At 42.5% G+C, this 20,923-nt stretch overlaps 2 protein-coding genes across 2 annotated transcripts in view; both read right to left on the bottom strand.

Annotated features, from left to right (window-relative positions):
- Positions 1-18,025, bottom strand: part of mrtfab (myocardin related transcription factor Ab) — a 37,908-nt gene extending 19,883 nt beyond the window's left edge. Inside the window, 4 exon segments of the mRNA XM_051066523.1 lie at positions 13,944-14,129; positions 16,984-17,028; positions 17,137-17,198; positions 17,879-18,025. Coding sequence (XP_050922480.1) covers positions 13,944-14,129; positions 16,984-17,011 — 214 coding nt within the window. The 5' untranslated portion in view covers positions 17,012-17,028; positions 17,137-17,198; positions 17,879-18,025.
- Positions 18,026-18,566: 541 nt separating this feature from the next.
- Positions 18,567-20,919, bottom strand: LOC108873008 (SUN domain-containing protein 1). Its single transcript, XM_051066549.1, has 9 exons — positions 20,890-20,919; positions 20,626-20,746; positions 20,470-20,529; positions 20,250-20,357; positions 20,017-20,138; positions 19,699-19,872; positions 19,505-19,594; positions 19,232-19,328; positions 18,567-18,785 (listed from the first exon to the last, which is right to left on the bottom strand). Exons 1-9 carry the CDS (start codon positions 20,917-20,919, stop codon positions 18,748-18,750), a joined length of 840 nt encoding a protein of 279 aa, XP_050922506.1. The 3' UTR covers positions 18,567-18,747.
- Positions 20,920-20,923: the final 4 nt, after the last annotated feature.

Raw genomic sequence — 20,923 nt, 5'->3', positions numbered from 1 at the left:
CAGCGCCTCTCTCCTCTGTACCAGAGTAATCGATTGGTCTGTCTCAGCTTCTCTTCTTCCTCCTGCTCTCTCCTTCCCTTGCAGTGGCAGCCGGCGAGTCACGACAGCACTGATCTGCGAAGGTTTCCCAGAGAGACCGGGGCGGGTGTGTTTGTGTGTGTCGGAGAGGGTGGGGTGGGGGGGTAGAAATCCACAGGACGAGTCGTGGATGAAAAGAACGAGGGAGCCGAGGGGAGGAAACTGAAAAGAGGCCAGTGGTGGAGGGAGAGAGGACGGCAGTGAGCTCGGCGGAGAGAGTGCCCTGAGAGACTGCTCCGGTTGCAGCTCCTCCTGAATCTCACACACATGCACACACACACACACAAGCTGATAAAGTTCTCCTGCTCAGCTGTTGCCATTCATTCACTGTTACAGGCTTGGGGGTGGGGGGTGGGGGGTGGAGGGGCTGCCACATGCAAACCTCCTCCCTGTCAAACATAAATACACACAAACAACCTATAGATGAAAATCACAGCACCGACACTCTCTTAACAAACAGACTCGCTCTCAAAAAAAAAGAAAAAACAAAAAAAGAAAAGGTGACTCAGTCAATCTATGAACAGTTTTTATTGGACAAGAGGAAACAGTGCTAACTGTTTTCAGGGATGACCTCATACCAATATAATCGACCTTTGTCAAAGATGCCTGAGTAAATCTGATCCGGTGATGAATCACACAACTTTTAGTGAGATTGATTGATACCCAATCACCCCCGCGATTCTGAAATGTTTTTTTGGAACAGTCTGCCCTTGAGGAGAAGCAGCTTACTCATTCAGGGACTCCAGTTGAAAAACTCTTGATTCTTTCGCAGTCCAGTACCACCATCAAACTGTGTCTGACTCCTGCAGAATGCTGATGGTAAACGCCACCCTCCCCTCCCTTCTCCCCACTGTTTTAAATAGCAAGGCCAGCTGGCCATAAGGGGGCTATATTCAGCTTGGTATCACCTGTGCACTCACTGGGTAAGGTTACGTTGAGGCGCACACATCATGGCTCTGCAAACACACACACACACACGCAAACTTTAAGCCCCATTTCCTTGGACTAAATCAATGTTTTATGAGGCATGACACAAAGGGAGATACATAGCTTTCATACCTTTTTCTTTTTCACCATACATTCAGCACAGAGAGGAGTACACCTATTAATAAAACAACAGCCTGGGTATAAATATCAAATATGAAACTCAGCACACTGCGTGACATCGTAGCTGACCAGTGCAGCCCTCCCTCCGTTATACAGGTGACACACACACGACTACAGCACACCTGAAAACACAGGCGACACCTTGAACAAACGGCGACTGGTATCTACAATAACTGTCTGTTATGAGTGTGTGATTAAAGTCCACCTGCTGCTATGATTCACAGTCTGGGCAGGAAACACAGAGATGACAACACACACTGGGATTAGGATGTCGCTGTGTGGGTTGAGCCAATCTCAGCAACACACACACACACACACACACACACACAGATCATAAACTGACACACAGCATGCCAAACATGTCTGTTTATTTCCATCTCTGAGGTTCAAAATTCAGAATCCTTTACAACAGTTTCCCTGCAGTCCCAGGGTATTATGTGTTTACAACTCCACAGCATTTTACACCAGTTTGATTCTGATTCCTTTCCATTTGTGTTTACTATGTAAAACACAATACTAACACACACACACACACACAGGAACCTAATATAAACTCCATGTGAGAATGACAATTTACAGCTTAGCAGTGAAGTATAAATTCTGTGTTTGATGATTGTCATTGTTATCTTGATCGTGGGAGTAAAGTCTTTATGGTTTTAGGGTTTACTGGCCGTAGTGAGTGGGAAGCACAGTTATGTTGTTTCCCATGACTTGTCCACACCTGAAATAGTGGCTACAAAAAACGAAAAAAGAACCAGAGGACTTATTTATGTAACTTAGAGTCGACAGCCGTGCTAGTGGCTCAGTCCCACAGCTTTTGAAGTTTATGCTAATGCTAGGATGGCAACATGCTCGCAATACATTCTGATGTCTAGCAGGTACGATGTTCACTATCTTAATTTAGTGTGTTAGCATGCTAAGATTAACTAAAGACAAAGTACAGCTGGGGTTTGCTGTGAAAACAAAGTACTGTGCAACATAAATGTCAAGATATTAACAGTCTGGACCGAAGTTGTGGATATTTCCATTGCTGAAGCTACGCTGCTAGCATGGCTAAAAACAGCAGGAAGACATGAACTATTAAATATGACAGGCCTGATTCCCAGGAGGGTTGTCAGTGTTTACAGTGCATACCATTGCGACTATTATAGGATGTTTTTGCATGCTGTTTATGTTCACTTTTAACAGTTACAGCCACTGGTAGCTAATCGTGGTCATTTCAACCTTTGGCGAGATAAATCAGCGGTCATAGTTTTGGCTTTGGGAACATTCCATTAAAGCCATTTGGCCTTGGACATCCTTATCTGGGTCTTTCTTTACCCCTCACTGAAAAAAAGGAAAACACTTCTTTTTGCGCAAGCAGACAGGATACAATTAGAGTATGAAGGTCTTACTGAAATAGTGACTCAAAGACTTCCTGTGGATGTGTAAATGAACGGAAAACTCCCCCACAGCTTCCAGTTGGTCTTAATGACCTGGACCACCAGGGGCACAGACAGCTAAAAAAACTGGTTGTTTCTTTCTTTCTGAACATACACATTTATTTTTCTGTTTTAACTTTTCTGGAGGAAATCTATTCAAGCCCGATCCTGTTTAGAAATACAACATGCAACACGCAGACAGCGATTAAATTATTAATCTACAAATGCAACATTAAGCAAATCTTTTTTTTTTTTTTTTACATTTTCAACCCTGCAGAATATCATGACCATCTTGGCACAGAGCGTAAGGTCTTTCAGACACAACCTGCCCAAAACAATTACCCCACAGCATTCCATTAACCTCCCCACAACAATTAGCGGTTTCCGCAAACCTTCTCCAGCCATCACTAACAAACAAGACCAGGCAAGCTCTGTTCAGGTGAACCACAGAAATGGAACATTCTCAGAAAATGAAGGTCTCTGCCTGTCTTGCTCAGAATTTGTGCAACTGGAACTCAACAATATGCTCTAAAACTGAAGATCAAAGATCTCAGGACTTCTGTGAAGCCTGTGATAATCTCTCAACCGCCTCTATGATATTCCAGTTTCTGACTCAGACTGTGGCTTTTTGATTGCTTGCTAAAGAATGGTTCACCACTGATGCCTCCTGGACACACATTTATGCACTTGACAGTCAATAACATTGGCAGGGTAAGTGAATACATAAATGGGAAAACCAGCATCTCCCTCACAGCATCCAAGTGATCTGTTAACTCTTGCCAAGTATCCAAAGTTGGCATTGAATTCTTGGTTGGAATCCTGAGTATGTTTATTTGCTCTTTAACCAGATATTTCCTGAACTAAATGAGAAAACCTTTAACTGTATATTATAGTTTATTTAGGCAACGTTCTGCATTTAACACTGAAGCACAGGAGCAGCTTTGTTCCATTAAAAAAGAGAGGGCATTGTTTTGTTACCTGTGTGGTAAAATATTGGCACTATACTCAGGGATACTCCTCACTTTTATGTCCCAGGATGTCCTGGGTTTTGAACTGGTGACCTTACAGTCACAAGTAAGTTTAACAACAAGACAGACAGACAAAGAACACGACGCACAGATGAAACAAACAAAACCTGACTTGCCGAGAAACCAACCAGGCCGAGCGTCAGTCTACCACAGGTCACACCAGCCATTAACATTCCAGCAGGGAAAACAGAAGGTGTTTTTTCCTTTACTTCCTGGTCCCCCCTGCCCCACCCCACACACACAACTCACTCTGCAGTGGAATTTACCAGCATTTTCTGCATTTGGCCGTGACTCAACACTGACATCAGGCCTAGGATTTCTTAGTGTTGATCCACCAACATTCCTTAACTGGAAAGAGACATAGCCTGAGGAATTGCGTCAATGATATCTGAACCTAAGTGCTCACACTGATGAGACTGGTAGCTGCATGGCAGGAGAGGAGGAGGAATCTGGCACAAAAACGTAATGTAAATGCTGCTATAGCAAGCCTGCACTTAATCACTTACTGTGTTTGAACTCTTCCAGCACAAACACTCGCTCTGTTTGTACTGGAAGAGGTAAACTCACTGCCAGAAGCTTGTAAGCTATCTCTTCATGTGTTTGCAATGAAGCAATTGTACAGCTCCTTCTGGGATATCAGATGCATAATCCCTCGCTGACCTAATGCTGCACTTTAACTTCATTCCCGAGAGAAATCATATTTTATTCTCTTTTCAGCTGCCAGAGGTAACATTACGTAACGCAAACGGGCTCATACATAGCTAACTGCTTCGAACAGAGAGTTCTGTTCTTCTGGAAAGAATTGTCAAATATGTAGGAAAAACTAAGAATCATTCTTCATTCACTCGCTTTTTTAGGTTGTTTTTAAAAACTTTGATCTTATTTTTGTAGCTCGGGCTGTTAGTTATTATTACATTATACACACAAAATTAATCGCAGAGATCTCTGAAAGGAGCGTAAAGGAAAAATAAAAAGTTTTGCCCAATTAGCTACCACACCATGCACCCATAGTGTTGTTTATGAGCAGTCACTGTATAGGGAAACCATGAGTGGGGCAAGTACGGTCTGTAAATATTATCATAACCTACAGAACTGACAGTTAAAGCTACAAAAACAAGACCTGAGTAATTTCCTTTGGACCCTTTCTTATCCTGCTGAATCCACTTGAAGGTCTGTTATTACAACCAGCTGCTGCTTCTTAACTTTATTTCATGGTCTAGACAAAATGTGGTGTTTCCTAAGACAATAAATGTCTAATGTCATGTTGACGGCAGCTAATCTAACAATTAAAGAGGAAAATATGATAGAAGCTTAAAAAAAGAAGGAGAAAAAACAAGCATCCAAGCACAAAGACTACAGGTACTGAGCAAAGTAATAAAGTTCCCTTTATACATACATGGTCAAAGGTTCTTTGTTGACCAGCCTGCAGCAGCACACATCACTGTGTCGTATCTTGTCAATAAAAAGAAATCTAACTGAGGTTTAATTGTGCGCTGATGAAGGACAGAGAAGCGTCTATAAGAGCACAAGTGTTGTATGAAAAATAGCACCATAGGCCAGCTGGCAGCTGTTAGCATCTGGTAACATGAAGCCTCACTGTAACACAGAGAGGACTGAAGGAGGAGGGGAGGAGAGGTCGCACTCAGCAAATGAGATTTTCAGAGATGAATAGAGGCTGAGAGTGAGGGAAAAACAGAGTACCAGAGCTGGAGAGGGGTGTTCCCTGTTCAGTGATGACGGCTTTGTAACACACTGTTACATAACTCAAACATCTGAAAATCATTTTTATTGTAACGAACCCCCTAACCTCCTGCCCTACATGTAGAGGAAGCAGGGCTTTCTCTTCTTCCTTATGACCGGTTTGTATTTCAGCCCTGCAACGACAGACTAAAGGTAAGGACAGACAGTCGGAACCAAAAAGAAATAAAGAGAGAGAGAGAAGAAGTCGTTTTCTTGGCCTGGATATGAGGAAGTATTTGTGAGACTGCATGTGTGTGTTCTTGCAGTGTTTTTCTTCAGGTTGATCGTTAGGGTTTTATTGGACTCCACTTCCTGCCTTCCTCTCCTCTCCTCTTTCTGTTACTGTATATATCATCTAATAAAAGCCTGGCGGTTAATTTGCTTCAGCGACCAAAATGACAGGGTTTTTATTAGACGCCAACCTTTAATGGGGACACGGGTTTCTATTTTATCTGAGTATTTTAAGTGAGACGCTGACGCTAAATGACAGCGCACATGGGACAAAATTTCAAGAGAAATAAACAGTTCTGTTTAAACATTAAGCTAGGTTGACTTTTTCAAGGTAATGCACACACCTATGTTCCCCCTCTCTGCTTCCAAGAAAACACATGGTGGGTCATGTGCAGTGTTTGCAGATTTTGTTCTTGATAAAATCACTTTCTGATGCATCTGACTGATAATCCGTCTTAGTGACAGACTGTGCTCACAGTAACCACAGTGGAAAAAAAGAAATTAACAGTTTGACTTGTTTTCACCAAGCTAACACAGCTGAAGCTACAAACACAGACCCATTCGAAGCTCTCTGGAAAGAGTATGTGAATGTGCAACGGTATCAAGTGGCCATGATGAGTCCCTAATGACCACGAGTACTTCAGTCCAAGTTCTTTAGTTTGGTCTGACAGTGAGCTGAGCGTTAAATGGTGACCACAGAGAGTGGCAACTAGAGATGGGAGCTGAGTTTTCCCTGGAAGCTCTGGTGACACGGTTGATGTAATCCGCTGTTATCAACAGTGGCTTCCTGTTTGTGAACTCTCACACTAACTTGGATGCCAAACGAAACTATCTTGCAATGACTTTCAATGGTGAAATTCAATGACTTGGAGTTGGTACGTTAGGGGGACACGACCCCACACTTATCTAAACTAGACACCAAGTCATTTTCTCCTTCACATAGCTCAGCGTCTGAGTCACTCTGATAAAACAACAAGAGTCCCGTCAGCTCACAGTGACCTCCGCTACATTCGCCAGCTAATGTTAAGTGTGCCATGCTCGCTGTTAGCGTGTGAGTCACAGGCTAATGGCTGTTCTATTATTCAGAAACACCAGACGTGGGAAACAAGGCACAAACTAAACCGACTCGAGGACATGTGTCTTATGTTTGTGTGGCTGTGTGTTGGAGCAGCAGCAGGCCTGTGACAGCAGGAGCTTTCAACTGTGTGTGTCCATGAGTACACCACTGACACCCTCATTCACATATTTTGTAAGTTAGAGGGTTTGTAGTGGATAATATCAGGTTGGTTTTAAGAGCATTTATTCTACAAAGTCATGCTCTAGTAAGAATAACTGATAACAGGTGCTTTTATAAAAGCAGGCTGCCCTATAATGCACTGCAGTGATTTTTAAACAGCACACATCTCATTAACACCGATGCACAAGATGCTGCATCAGTTTTCAGGCTTGCAACCCACAACACGGATAATAAATGTGCATATGTGAGCAGGTGCTGCAGCCGCACCCAAACAAAACACCACATCTTAGCTGCATTTATAAACATGAGCACACAGATGCTTTGAAACCTGAAAATGGATGCAGTGTGATATCTGTGAATGGAGGTGTCTGACGGTGAGGGTGTGTAGTGGTGGGTAACAGATGTGTGCATGCTTATCTGCTCTATTCTACATGTCTTAAGGCCTCAAACTGCATGTTATAAGATCCAGTAACTGTGTGTGTGCTTAGAAATCACTGAGCTACATGAGTGGGCTTGTACCTCCGGGTGTGCAGGCACCGTGTTCCTGTTGCTACGAGCCGACCTACAACGCTGATAAAGCTGTTTTCTTTAGCTTTAGGCTACAGATCTGAGCGAGGCTGTTTGGCCATGCTCTCCACACTTCTCATTATCTCACAAGAATTTACTGGATCACAAATCAAACATGCGAGTGTGTTGGAGCTTGCTGAAATACCGTGCTGTCAGGACACACTGTGAAAATGGAGGGCTACCAAAGCCTGTAAGTGCATGTCCAGGTGCCCTGACAGTGACATGAGTTGAGGAGTGTGCGTGTGGTTTTTTTTTTTTTTTTGGTGTGTGTCCTGGTGACTCATGCGTAGTCTGTGGGTGTGTGCGTGGTGTGCTGGACACATTTAAGATTTATGCCTCTCACAAAACTAGCCTCTGTTGCATAAATATGTTTCTGCCTGCATGTTTATTAGACAGAAATCTGTTTACATTCACCAAAAACCTCGACATTTGGTCTTCAGATGTTTAGATTCAGCCTGTTTCGTGATATTCCTGGAAGACTGAGATTCGTGCTGCAGCTCAAAATGCTCCTTTTATCATTAAATACATGTTTCTTTCTTTCAAGGAAATGTATTCAAACAAGAGTTACCATGGAGCAACAGATTATTCAGAATTTGAGATATATTGTTTTGTTTTTTGGTGCTCCAATCATCTTTTATTCTATGTTGATGTATTTTTTTTCATTTGTTTTTTTTTTTTTATTCTTTTGAGCTTCTTGGGAATAAGGAGATTATCTAATGCCATAACAGAGTTGCTGGCAGAGAGACGAGGAGACATGCAGCTGGATTGTGTTTGCTGCAGCTGTGTGTTTAGATAAGATTGAAACACAACCCCTGCTTCCTTCCTTCCTTCCCTATGCCCATTCTACAGTATTTTTTTATTATCTTATTTTTCAATTCTTCACATCTCTGCGCTCTCACTTCACTTTTCTTCACTTCTCCTCCCTCCCTTCACCCCGAGCTTATTCCTCCTCTTTCTCTCCATCTATCACTCTCTTATTCTTCCCTCTGCTCTCCCCTCCTACTCTCAGCCTGACTGAGTGCTGTGGGGCCTCTGCTGCTGCTGCTGGCAGCCTCCCAGCCTGTTACATAACAGTACCATCAGCCTCCCTGAATCACTGCTGGGCTGGGCTAGCGTCGTCCAGGCTACATATCGAGCTATCGTATCTTAAATACTGCTCGGCAGCACAAGAGTCTGGCTGTGTGGGATCAGATTACATTAGCATTTTTAATTTCTGAGAGCAGACGTATCATTTCTGGCTCTTGCAAACACAACCCTGCACTAATGATCCAACATCACAGTGTAAGCGATTGTCATTATGTAAGGGCGGGGACGTGATCTTTATCTGTTTTTGTTTACAAGTCTGGACGATGTCGTCAGCCATAACCTCACTGATGGAATTTCAGCCAGTGTCAGCAGCTCTTCCCTTGACCACTTTCTTAAAGTAATGCTTCCATTTCTCATAAACCCAAAGACACGCAGCAGCTCAAATCCAGCTCTAGCTCCTAGGTGGTGCTGACAGTCAAAATAGTTTCTTTATTGTGACAACAAAGTGCAATCACCCACAAAATCACTACAGTCCAGACAGGCTCTGGAGCTGTTTTGTTTCTGGGTGAACAACAACACTGCACACAACAGCAACCAACTCATCTGACTGTAGGTGTGTTAATCAGTGGTTATGTTGTGAGGTTGAAACAAAATCGTGCAGACTCCATGATTAAACATCACTGTTGATTCTTTCTGAGAACAGTGCTGTCACGCTGTCTTGTTGCATTTATCATCTAAAATTTACGCTCTAGTCCCTGTTGTAGTACACACCGTCCAAGTCCTGATCTGGAACAATCTGTTCTGACTGAACCGAATGGGTCATTTCCACTTAAATCTGGAGCAGAGTCCGCGATGCCTCTAACCTACTTTCCCCTCCCCCTGGCTCCAGTCTGAGCCCGGGCTGTGTTTTCAGTTCCTCCTTCCCTCAGCCAAACCTCTCCAGTCTGGATCCTAGCCCCTGGCATGCAGTCAGTCTTGGGGGAGCAGTGGTGCCTCGGAGCCCAATTCATCAACCACACCTTTCTGACCCGCTCAACCCCCTCATCCGCCCAGGTCGGGAAACACCACCTGTTATCTTTCTCCTGGAGACCCTCTAAGGTTAACCCTTAAAAACTACATTTACACACTACTGTATGGTTTATCTGCCACTAACTCAGACTTAGGAAAGACCCTCTTTTACAGCATCCACATTCTGCAGTTTATCTCTTCTTTTAAATTATTTTTTTTCCTTTGTAGCTGCAATTAAAATCTTCTGTGTAGCCTCAGAAGCTTCCAGTCAAGACTGGAAATCAACAGGTTTGGTTCATAGTAATTGTATGTGTCTAAAAGAAGAATGTATAAACTTTGCAAGTGAACTTTTGCAGCTATGAATACAAAGCTGCCACTCTCATGCAAACAGATAAAACCAGCTGACCGCAGTGTCAATACACTTACTGATATGTGCAAGCGCTAACACCACACCTGTTGTTGTGAAGTTCAGCTTAAGGTGGACTTTACAGTTAACTTCCAGTCACTGTTATTATTCTTTAAAGACATGAAAGCAGAGGACAGTGTGCTGAAATGGACATTACCTGACTGGATAGTCATATCCCTTTGCACCATGCTGAAGGGAAGCTTCAACCTCCCGGCAAGTTTAGCGGTTCATACTCCAGACACAAGCACAGCGAATAGCGTGAAAAAAACCCACCACAGCGGTGAAAGGCTGAAGAGAAGTCCAGCAAGAGAAAAGCCACATTAAACACGTTTTCCTCTCACCAGCAGCTGGTACTCCACAGGTAGCACTGCACCTCACATTCCCTCACTCTGGACTGTCTACAAGTGTGTGCACGCCCCGTCAGAGAGGGTGTGTGTAGGTCTGTGTGTCTGTCTCTTATTGCTCCTTGGATAACGACAAGGTCCACCCTTGGGCTTCAGTCTCTCTGTGGCTACACCTTTTTTCCTCCTCTTTCTCCTCCTGTGAACTCTCTTGAGCTTCTCCCAAAGAAATTTTTAAGAAAAGTTTTGGTCAGTCCTCTGCACTGTCTCAGACACTCTGGAAGTATAAACTGGAGAAGAACAAAAACACACCTCACCTCAACACGTACAAGTAACACACCCCCTCCTTTCTTCCTTTCCATTTTCCCTCGCTTTCCTTCTGTTCCCTCTCTGAGAAGTTATGCAATACTGCCATTTCAGACATGACCTCCCCCTCCTCTTCTCTTCCTCCTCCTCCTTCTTCTGCTGCAGCTCACGCTCCCACACTTAAACTTGCTTCTCCGCCTCAAACTTTTGAATGATCTCAATCGTATTATCATACCATGACTGCTTTTGTTTGCTGTGAAACAGTTCAGAGGCAAGTTCCTGACTGGGAGGACAGGAATTGTAAATTGCTTTTTCAGCCCTTATTGTATATCTTGAACCAAAGCTGACTCTCTCACACTCACACACACACACTCATGCACACTAATGCACACTGACCTAAACATCTGTCTCTCATCCTCATCCTGAAAAACATGTCGCCTCTCTCTCTCTATATATATACACACACGTGTGTTTAACAATAAAGCACTCATCTATTACTGAGGAAGGAACCTTGTGCAATAAACAGATTGCATAACCTGGTGTTAGAGATAAAAGTTTGATAAGCTTTACTATGTGGGCATTCCATCCTGTTTCACTGCCACAGATGTACTATACGTCTATAGAAATGCATCTCCCCAGAGCTCTGGAAGCATCTTCATGCTAGATTATCCACAGGAGTACCTGCAGCAACATGTCTGTTTCTGGCTGGCAGAATGAAGTGTATAAGGAACAGGCCAACAAGAACTGGGGTTGTTTAAATTTGGGAGTGGTGGCCCGAGGCTCTGTTGAGAGAGTGTGTGTCTTTGTGTGTTTCTGTGAAGTAAACATGATCCTATGACAAGTAGTCACATGACGATGTCTTAAACATGTCTGAAATTATGTAAACATCGCCTGAAATATTGTTCATGTAACATAAATATAGTGTGCTCTTTGCTTCTATTGCAGTTTATGGTTAATTCCTGCTGTGGATTTTTTTTTATTGTATGTGTTATTGTGCATAATTCTCTGCTGCTGCTGGACCCCTTCTGAAGACTGTAAATCATTTACTGGTCCAACTTTAATTAACCTTCGTCTCCTGACAAATCAACAGCAGGTCAACTGACTGTGTCTCCACAGAACCAGGCAACCACCGCCCAGCTTGGAACAATGGCCGGTGTGGCTAACTCCTCTGATATGGCAAGGTGTGTGTGTGTGTGTAAGTAAGAGTTAACAATTGTCTGATATCGTTACTTATCTAACTGACTGTGTCTGATTATGTGAACGTTCAGACGGTTTGTCATGCAGAAGACATGAACTACATGTCAGAGTACGTCTACCTTTCTGCACATACAGTTAGCTGTAAATTCATTTTTTTTGTCTGTGTGCTTTCCAATCATAGATGTTCAGAGCAGTTCAGCAGAGATAAGTCAGTTGAAAAAGATGCTGTCAGATCTGACTTGACACTACATAACAAATATGAGTGTTGGTCTTTTACCATCTCATTGTGGTGTATTTTTAAAAAAATGTGATGACAATCAGACCCAGCAACAGGAAACAACCTCGAAACAAACTTCATGGGTATATATATTATATATATATATATATATAAGAAGATAGATGTTTACATCTGCAAGCAACCATGGACTACTTTTAATCTGATCTGATGATTGTTTTGATTGTGAAAAATCCCCATTACAATGTTCCAGAGCTTAAAGTAACCTTCAAATTTATTGGAAAACCCAGAGATATTTAATTTACAGGTTTAACACTGTTGCACTTTTCAAAAACAAGATGAAGTGCTTCCATGTTCCATGTATAAAGCCACACAGCAGAGAAAAGCAGAAAGAGAGACTTGAATCTGATTATTTTGTCACCAAAAGCTCATTATAGACATGTTAGCAAACCTCTGTCCAATAAACAAGCTTCCTTCAAGTGTTTGTAACTTTTATTTTTAGGCTCTGATTCACTTGTAATTTGTCAGTGTGGCCCCAAACAAAAATGCAGCAAACTCAAGTTCTTCACAGTGATTCAAACCTAAGGAAGCTGCTGCATGTCCCTCTGCAAAGACAGCCAAGTACTTTAAGCTAACTCCAGACACAAAAAGGCCTACAGAGTCTTAAGTCTGCACTGCAAATGTGCAGCAACACTCTAATCTACTGTAACAGGAGGTCAGCACAGAGGAGCAAGCCAATTACGTACAGCAGCTTCTTCACTCCCTTCTTTCTGGAGACTTCAGCCTTCTATACACACACCAACACTTTCACCTGAGCACTTAAATCTCCGTCTCTCCTGCCTTTAAACGCCCTCTGTGAGGTAAACTCTCGACTGACAAATGAACAAGACGTACAGACACATCTGACATTTCACTTCTGCCGCTCAGATAAGTGTTTTTTTTTTTTCCCCCCACTTTCTACTTAGCCTTAACTTACGTAAGATGTTCTCCATGCACACTTTTTTAGCTTGGAGGAATTTATGTTGGAAATAGGCCACCTCTGTGAAGAATGAGAAGTTCAAAGCCAGAATATCCACTGGAGATGGAACCAAGAACACAGGCCTACATGGTCTGGAAAGTGATGGAGCAGTGTTTCATGTACATTCACCCAGCAGCTCAGACAAAAACCCATTCCTATAGCTGGGGGGAAAAAATCTGGAAATATCCAAACATCCAAATAAGCCAGTGGGCAAAGGGTCGGGTCCTTGCCTTCCTTCTTCAAAACATTTCTACAGAGAACAGTGTGAAGCTGCCAGAGGACAGCAGTGGGAAAATGCAGTCTGTCTGTATCTGTGTATTGGCTTTACAAAATCAGGTGGTGAGAACAGAAGGCGGTGGGGCAAAAGGGCAACATGCAAAACATATACAGTCCCAACATGTCTGCCAGACTGCAGCATACCACCTGATTTCAAAGCATCTGAACAGAACGTGCACACACAAAAAGCTGCGGTGGAGCGCTGCAGGCGAGTTACAATGTATGGGACATTGTGAAGGGACATGCTAGCATTGAGTGACAAGCAGAGTGACCTACTCTGTACTATATGATGGGAGTAATGTAAAATGTAATTTGAACACCCAAAAATGAAAGAAGAAACACTTTAAAAATGAACATGAGAACAGTACAGTACTGTAGACTCATACTTTTCATATGTAAATAGTGTTTTCATATTAATCTGTCTAGGGCTGTGCTAAAGCCAAAGATAGCTTTGAATCTAAAACATGCAAAGAGGTTGTTTTGGAAGCCAAAACACTGTGCAGCAGTTTTTACACCTCTGGGGAGTTACCAGGCCAGTAACTATTCATCCCACCACACCCACACTTGTGAGATTAACAGCAGCATTAACAGTTTCCCTACAGTGAGTGCTTGCATGTATTTCATGGCTCTGTGTGTGCGACAGCATTCAAAGCCATCACACCAAAATGTAAAACTAAAGTGCTGGTGATTAAGAGAACAAAAAGTGTGCAAGCAGCTTTACCATTCTTGCGCTCCTGTAGAGGCAGCAGGTTGGGAGCAGGCTGAAGGGACAGCTCCTGAAGCTCATTGGTCACTGCCTCGCTCTGAGGGCTCGGGGCTGAGCCTGGCGTCCCGGTCACCTCCATACTGCCAGGACTTGGCTCCTCCCCTATCTGTGGTTGTTGTGTTGCCAGGGTGACGGAGAGACCTGCAGCAAAAATAGGAAATGAGTAGTTTAAAGACACATCAAAAGGCGATAACTACCAGGAATAAACTGGAATTCTTTGATTTTAAGGTGCAAGGTGTGATATTTTACTGGTCCTGCATCAGTGCATACATCCTATGGTGCAAAAGATGCAGCTGTGAAAATGAGCCATGACTTTTCCTGCTAGCTTGAACAGTATGGCGCCACCACACAAGGAATATACTGTACTTTCCATCGTAAAATAATACGGTAAATGATATAGATCTAACTCTAATCTAATCTGAAGTCCCACTCCTAGGCTCCACAAGTATTTAGAAATGTAATAGAGTTGAGTATTCTACAAAGCAATGGAATAAAAATAGAGATAAATGATACCCGGGGCACTTCAACAGGCCACGACAAGTCAAAAAGTTAGTCCCAGGAAACTGAGCACCTTTCTTTCTCACTCTGTCTGTCTCTTTCTGTCACTGTGTCTCTCTCACACACATACACAAACAACTGTGAAACGAGGAAGAATGTGAAGTTGCAGGGTTGGGGATTAAATCAGCCATCAGGGAGGAATTTGCATGTTTGAGCTTTTACAACTGTTGCTGTGGCTGCTGCTTTAGAAAGGCAGAAGGCTCGTTTGTGGAATTTATTTCTCTCACTTTCTTAACCACTTCAGTGTGATTTCCATACATTTAACTCATCCTGCAGCTTGCCCTCAGAGCTGGAGGTATTTCATAGAGAAAGCTATTTAAAAAAAAAAAAAAAGCATGTGTGTCTGTGTGAGTATGTGTGTTCTTTTCTGCGTCATCTGGCTGCAAGACAAACTCCCCCTGGGGGAATAATTAGGGGAAATTTGAGAGCTTACTGTGAAAAGCTTGACTTGAGTGAACCCAAACCAGAGTTTGATAAGGCTAACCTAGCGAGAATGGGAGCAGACGAACACAAGCCTGGTTTAACAACTGCAAGTTCATGACTTGAAGAAATAATTTGGGGAAATGCGTTATAGCCAGTTAGCTTAGCTTAGCTTAAATGTTCGGTCCAAAGGTAACAATAACATGTCATGAAATGAAACCACCAATATTGAGTTATTGCCCTGCCCTGTTTCCTTAACATTAAAAATGACACCAACTGTGTTTGTTCACAGCACACCAGTAATGAGGGACTGCTGGGAGGGGACATTAGAGAAAACACTGTGTCTCAGACCGACAGGTACATTTGTAAAACAAACTGGTTATGCATGAAGTGAAGCTAAGCCTCAGCACGAACCTGTCTGACATTAAACTCGACTGAAGGGATACGTTTCCATTGTAACTCGATTAATTTCCACCTGCTTTGTGGAAGAGATTTTTCCTGATTTACTGGAGTAAGCCCCGGTGCAACTGGTTATCTTCCTTTGTGAAACACTCCTCTGGACTGAGCAGGCCCAGCAACTTGGACCAATCACTAATTGTTGTTTACAAGGGCAAGCCTGCTGCTATGCTGTGTGTCGATCTCCCTCTCTCTCTCTCTCTCTGCAAATATGGGTTTCCTAGCCGTGGGGTTCTGATGGGGATTCTGTCATTACTGCACAGCGGGGATGAAAACAATGAGGCAGTGTTGTCTGAGATGTCACTCCTCTCTCTCACAATCGATGCCGGCGCGCACACACGTCTGAATAGAGGCACACTAACCACATGACCCACTAAATGTTCACTTGATGTCACTGGCCTCAGGAAGCAAGTTTTATCATGTATGTTGAATTTAAAGCGGTTAAGACTTTTGTAATGCTTGTTAGCATATTAAAAAAGAGATATGAGAGTATCTGCAGATCTAGCAGGATACAGGTAAACTGAGCAACATTTCTCAATCAGCTGTGTCACTTAGGGTATGGTATCTTATCACCTTTTTGATACAAGTGCAAATATAATACTTTAAATGTAATGTTTCCAAATGTTAAATGTTTTCTAATCACAAGCTAAACTAAAAACTGGCATAATTATGCTTTAAAACAGTAAATATCCGATCATTAATTTCTCAAGAACTGCACTGTAATGTCATGACAGCATCAGCAAGCAAATTCTCTGGTTCTATATATCAGCTCATCTAGCTGGCCTGCTGCCAACATGAAGACTAACTCAGCAGCAAAAGCATAAAGAACTGAGTTCTGCGTGCTCATTTTGACCTGACCATGTTACAACTTTGAAATCACATGTTAAGAGATGTTAACAGCCAAAACAAGTCCAGAGAAGAGAGCCACAAGCCTCTCCACTGAGACAAAAACAAACAAGGAAACTGAACTAGAAAAGGAAGGAAATAACATGATGTGGTAGTTACTTGAGTCGAGCACTGAGAGTCAGACTGATGCAGTGTGACAAAGTATTTCAATGAGGAAATTACTCAGTTCTTTGACAAGTACTGCATAGTGTATTACTAGCTGCTAGAACACAGTGTATGCTCAGAAATGATGCAAGTTACTGTGATTTAACAGTGAGATGTAGCGGCTTCTCTTGACAACATGTGATCTCTGACTTATGCAAAACATCACCATTAGATGCATACCTCCTGTCAGCGAGATGAAATGAGATGACAACACATGCACGGCTTTGTATTTCTCCCGAAATAATCTACCAAAACACGGCCCAGGACGCTATAGTAACCTCAATATCAGGTGTTGGATGGTTAATTAACTATTCAGAGATGCTCACTGCAACATCAGTTGCTTCATCCTTACTTTCCCAACAGAGGGCTGCTGTTCCAACATGCAGTGTGTACTGTTCTGCTGAAGTGAATTTAACAGAAACACTAAGTACTCCAGCATTCCTCTCCACACGCCCACACTAGCCTCTCAGATATGTATCACAATCACACCGGTGCACACAGAGGTACACACCTGCTGACAGCAATGCTTTCTTCACCATCAGACACAGGAAAACCCCTACAGAGAAGAATTACAACACTTTCTCAGTTGCAGGCAGACAGGTAGAGGATGTGGTTCATGCCCTGGCGTGAACCAGGCCACATGAGAAACAGGCTTGTTGCTTACCTGTGTTACAGAATCCTGAAGGGGCGTTTTCCCATTTCAGAAGGACAGAGCTTCGCACGGTTCTGCCACAGAAAATAAAAAATACAACACAACTTTAACAGAGAAAGCTAAACCCATTTCTCTATTCCCCTCCCTCTACTTTACTCTACTGCGGATTATGATGGTGAGCTGCAACAGTATCTGTACAACTATAACAGAGGGCGTGTGGGAGAAAAAACAGGCCATTGTGCAGCGAATAAAAGGCTGAAAAACAACCATGAGAGCTGATAATATGGGCTGGACGAAACCACGCTGCAGGAGGCCTCACCACAGATGTCATGGGGCAGTAGCCTACAGCTGTCACTGCCCAATAACACACAGACGTGCTAAGCTATTGTTAGCCTGTCTGGGTGGGAGTTAACCCAAACAGTCTAGACGCAAGTTAAAGTGAGGCTACGATGTAAAAAACGTACACAAACGGCATAATGAACGTAAAATGTTAGTAACTACAGATTAACGTATTTATCTGTAGTGTCGGTTGCATCTAATACCGGTTCGGCTCCCCAGCTGACTTCAGACAGCTAGACACCCCAAGTTAGCTAGCTACCGTTAGCATGCTACAACCGCCAGGCATCACCGCTACCCCCGCTACTAGCTAGCTGCTCAGCGTAGTCACGTCTGCCTGTCACGCTGCGGCTTTTTGTCACACAGAGACGAGCTAATGCCCCAGAACTGTCGATTTAACGTGTGTATTTACGCTTACTTATCATGGTCGCCACTTGTGTGTTGTGTCTGTAAGGATAAACGGCTTTGGCATCGCACCGCCACTTCCGAATCACAAAGGAAACTTTAACCGGAAAACCCTCCTCTGCGTGGGACGCAGGAACCCACTTCCTCCACAACACCTTTCCCACCAGTTTACTACCACTTTCCTGCTACAAGAAAGCTGTCTGTAAATATCAAACACAATGCAGTCTACAATACAATATGTATATAGTCTTTAACTTGAAGAGAAGTAAAGTTAAAGATACGAGTAAACAGTATTTTAAACTGGAGGTACATCCTCCTGCACAGTCTTTGTCTCCATCTAGTGTCAAACTGTATGTACTGCAAGAGCTACAGGTTTGTAATTTATTTATCTCGTTATTTGTCGTTTTAATCGCTCATTTCACAGGTTTCTGTTTGAAAAAATAAATAAATTTGAGTGTAATAAAGTAAATTGAACTACAGCACACAATACTCGAACCAGTAGTAATAATGATGACAGCCTGTTAAGTATTTATTTATATTTTTTTATATGAGTATTATCTGGAGGACATTTTGAGCCAGTGTTGTGAGATGCCTGTTGGTGCCCTGTACATAAATAGTTAATTTTCCACATTAATTGAATATAAAATGGACTAGAAAGGGTTTGTTATATCAGGTAAAGTTTTGTATTCATAGAAAAAACATAATCTGGCTCTTAAGGTTCCTTTTTTGTAGTTTTTCCCGCAGTTTTACATATTTATAATATGTAAATATTGACATTGATCTGTTTTATTTATTAACATATGTGTTAACTGGATTGGTTCATGTTCTGTTAAATGCATTTATTGATAAACGAAACACAGTGGGAAAATACAGCTTTTCCGTTTATCTCTGCTGACACTGGGCGAAAGGCAGGGTACACCCTGTACAGACAGAGAGAAAATAATTAAATGTAAATATTTTTATTATTAAAAAAAGTTCAAATTCAAATTTAATATGCCAATGAGTCACCAAAGAATGAAGGTAAATCAAACTCAAAACATCTAGAAACATGCAGTTTGGAAATTGGTAGAAATTATTATAATATAACTACTTTCAAGGTGTTACGACATTAAATTCCTGGGACTCACCTGAGTTAGAACTGAAGAAACCTTTCAAATGAGTGAATCATCCAGTTGCCTTCATGTAAGCACTTACCTGTTTTTACCTCACCTGTTTCATTGAGGATCAAACTCCTGTATGCTTGCTAATATTTTAATGAATAGAAATTCTATTACAATGCAAAAATTGAAATTAAATTTAGTGTTTTGAGATTGATTTGCCTTCACAGATCAGGACCCATATTTATCAAGCCCCTCCCTCACCTTACCATGAACCCTGAAGCTGTAGACGCAGGTGTAGTCCACGTTCCCCCAGTTGTTCTCCACCTGGAGCTTCGCGTACCTGAAGATGGCGTCGTCTGAATTCTGAAAGGAAACATGAGAGAGAGCGTTAATAAAGACAGTCAGGTAGCATCTGTGTGATATTTGCATGTTTTGCATCTAGTTTTAATGGCAGCTCCACATCTATAACACAGTTCAGCTGCAGCAGTTTTCTGACTTTAAAATAGCGAGAGCTCTGCTGCGCCACAAATCACACTCACAGTGAGTTTGAAAGTTTGAAATGCTACTCCGTCTTGATCGTAAGTCAGTCTTCCCAAATCAGTCCCTGCATCAGCCTCTGTCCTCATTCCCTGGAAGATAAAGAGACAAACAGGTCAATGTAACATGTTGTTGTTCATAATAATACAAGTCTGCAGGATATCTTCAGGATAGCTACAGAAAATATGTAACTTACGTAGATAGAAAACTCCCTGGATGCGCTCGCGATGCTGCCATAGGGTGACTGACTCTTAGTGATGTGACCAAGTGTCACATGTGTGATGGAGACCGGGTGGGACAGTTCGATGAATAAATGTCCCCTGTCCCCAGGAAAGCACCAGCATCGTCCAGGTTGTAATGATGAATGACCCTGAGTGGAGGAAAATAAATGCTGAAGTGTCAACTTTAATTGATTCACAGTAAATACCACAAGTTGCAAAAGAGGAATTATAATACACTTTAAATTAATGACGGCTGATGTAGCATTTTATGAGTGTGGCTGTGTGATTCCTACCTGAATCACCTGTCGTTGTGTTTGGGAGGAATAGAGCCAGTAGAATATTCTGTCCCACACAAGTCCAATGGATTTTCGGGGCCAATATGTGTCCGTAGATAAATGCTGCAAAACTCTGGCACCTGGACAAACAGTCAGTCGCACATACAGAGGTAGAAATCAACCAAATAAGTTCCACAATACAGCACATGTATGAGTCATAATGGCAGATGAAGATGGTCAGGATTTCTTACCTTGCGATTCCACTGCAAAGTTTGGTAGTTTGTGTGTCAGAGTGATGTTCAGGTCCATGTCGAGGTTCGTCTGTGCTCCGTTTAAATTAAAGTACATGTGTGGGATTCCTGACGGACACGAAACAAGAGATTAGAAACATGAAAATAAAACCAGCTGTTCCAGGTTTGACTCATTTAGTAGAAATGATTGATTGTAGCAGGGAAGTGTGGAAGCACTCACCGAAAGCAAACAGGAGGATGAGCAGGAAACAGCTGACGGACTTGGTAGAAAAGATCCAACCTGTTGTGATGGCAGACAGAGACAGACAGGGTGTTTGAAGCTTGATAACACAGTAAAAATAAACTGTTATGGTGACAGGTGGGAGGACGTTCTTACTCTTGATTCCTCTGGTCTGCATCACAGATGTCAGGTCGGTCTGGTCCCACACCTCAGCGTCACTCGTGTAGTATCGGCCGATGGGTTTATACTTTGCCAAGTCCACCTCTTCCGAAAGACCCTAAAAGATAAAGTACAAATTACAAAAGATTGTATGCTTACATGCAGAACACAGCATGAGCACACAAACACTAAACCAACTCACCTGTATAAAATCTCCTTATATTTAATTCTTGGCGTTCCCTCCTCTGTGTAGTAACCTGCCTCTAGCAGGCGATTACTTCTTCGCAGCATGGCT

The sequence above is a fragment of the Lates calcarifer genome, linkage group LG23 (genome assembly GCF_001640805.2).
Source record: "Lates calcarifer isolate ASB-BC8 linkage group LG23, TLL_Latcal_v3, whole genome shotgun sequence".
Classification (NCBI taxonomy): domain Eukaryota; kingdom Metazoa; phylum Chordata; class Actinopteri; family Centropomidae; genus Lates; species Lates calcarifer.
Note: the sequence above shows the minus strand (reverse complement) of the source record. Positions and strands in the feature narration are given on the sequence as shown.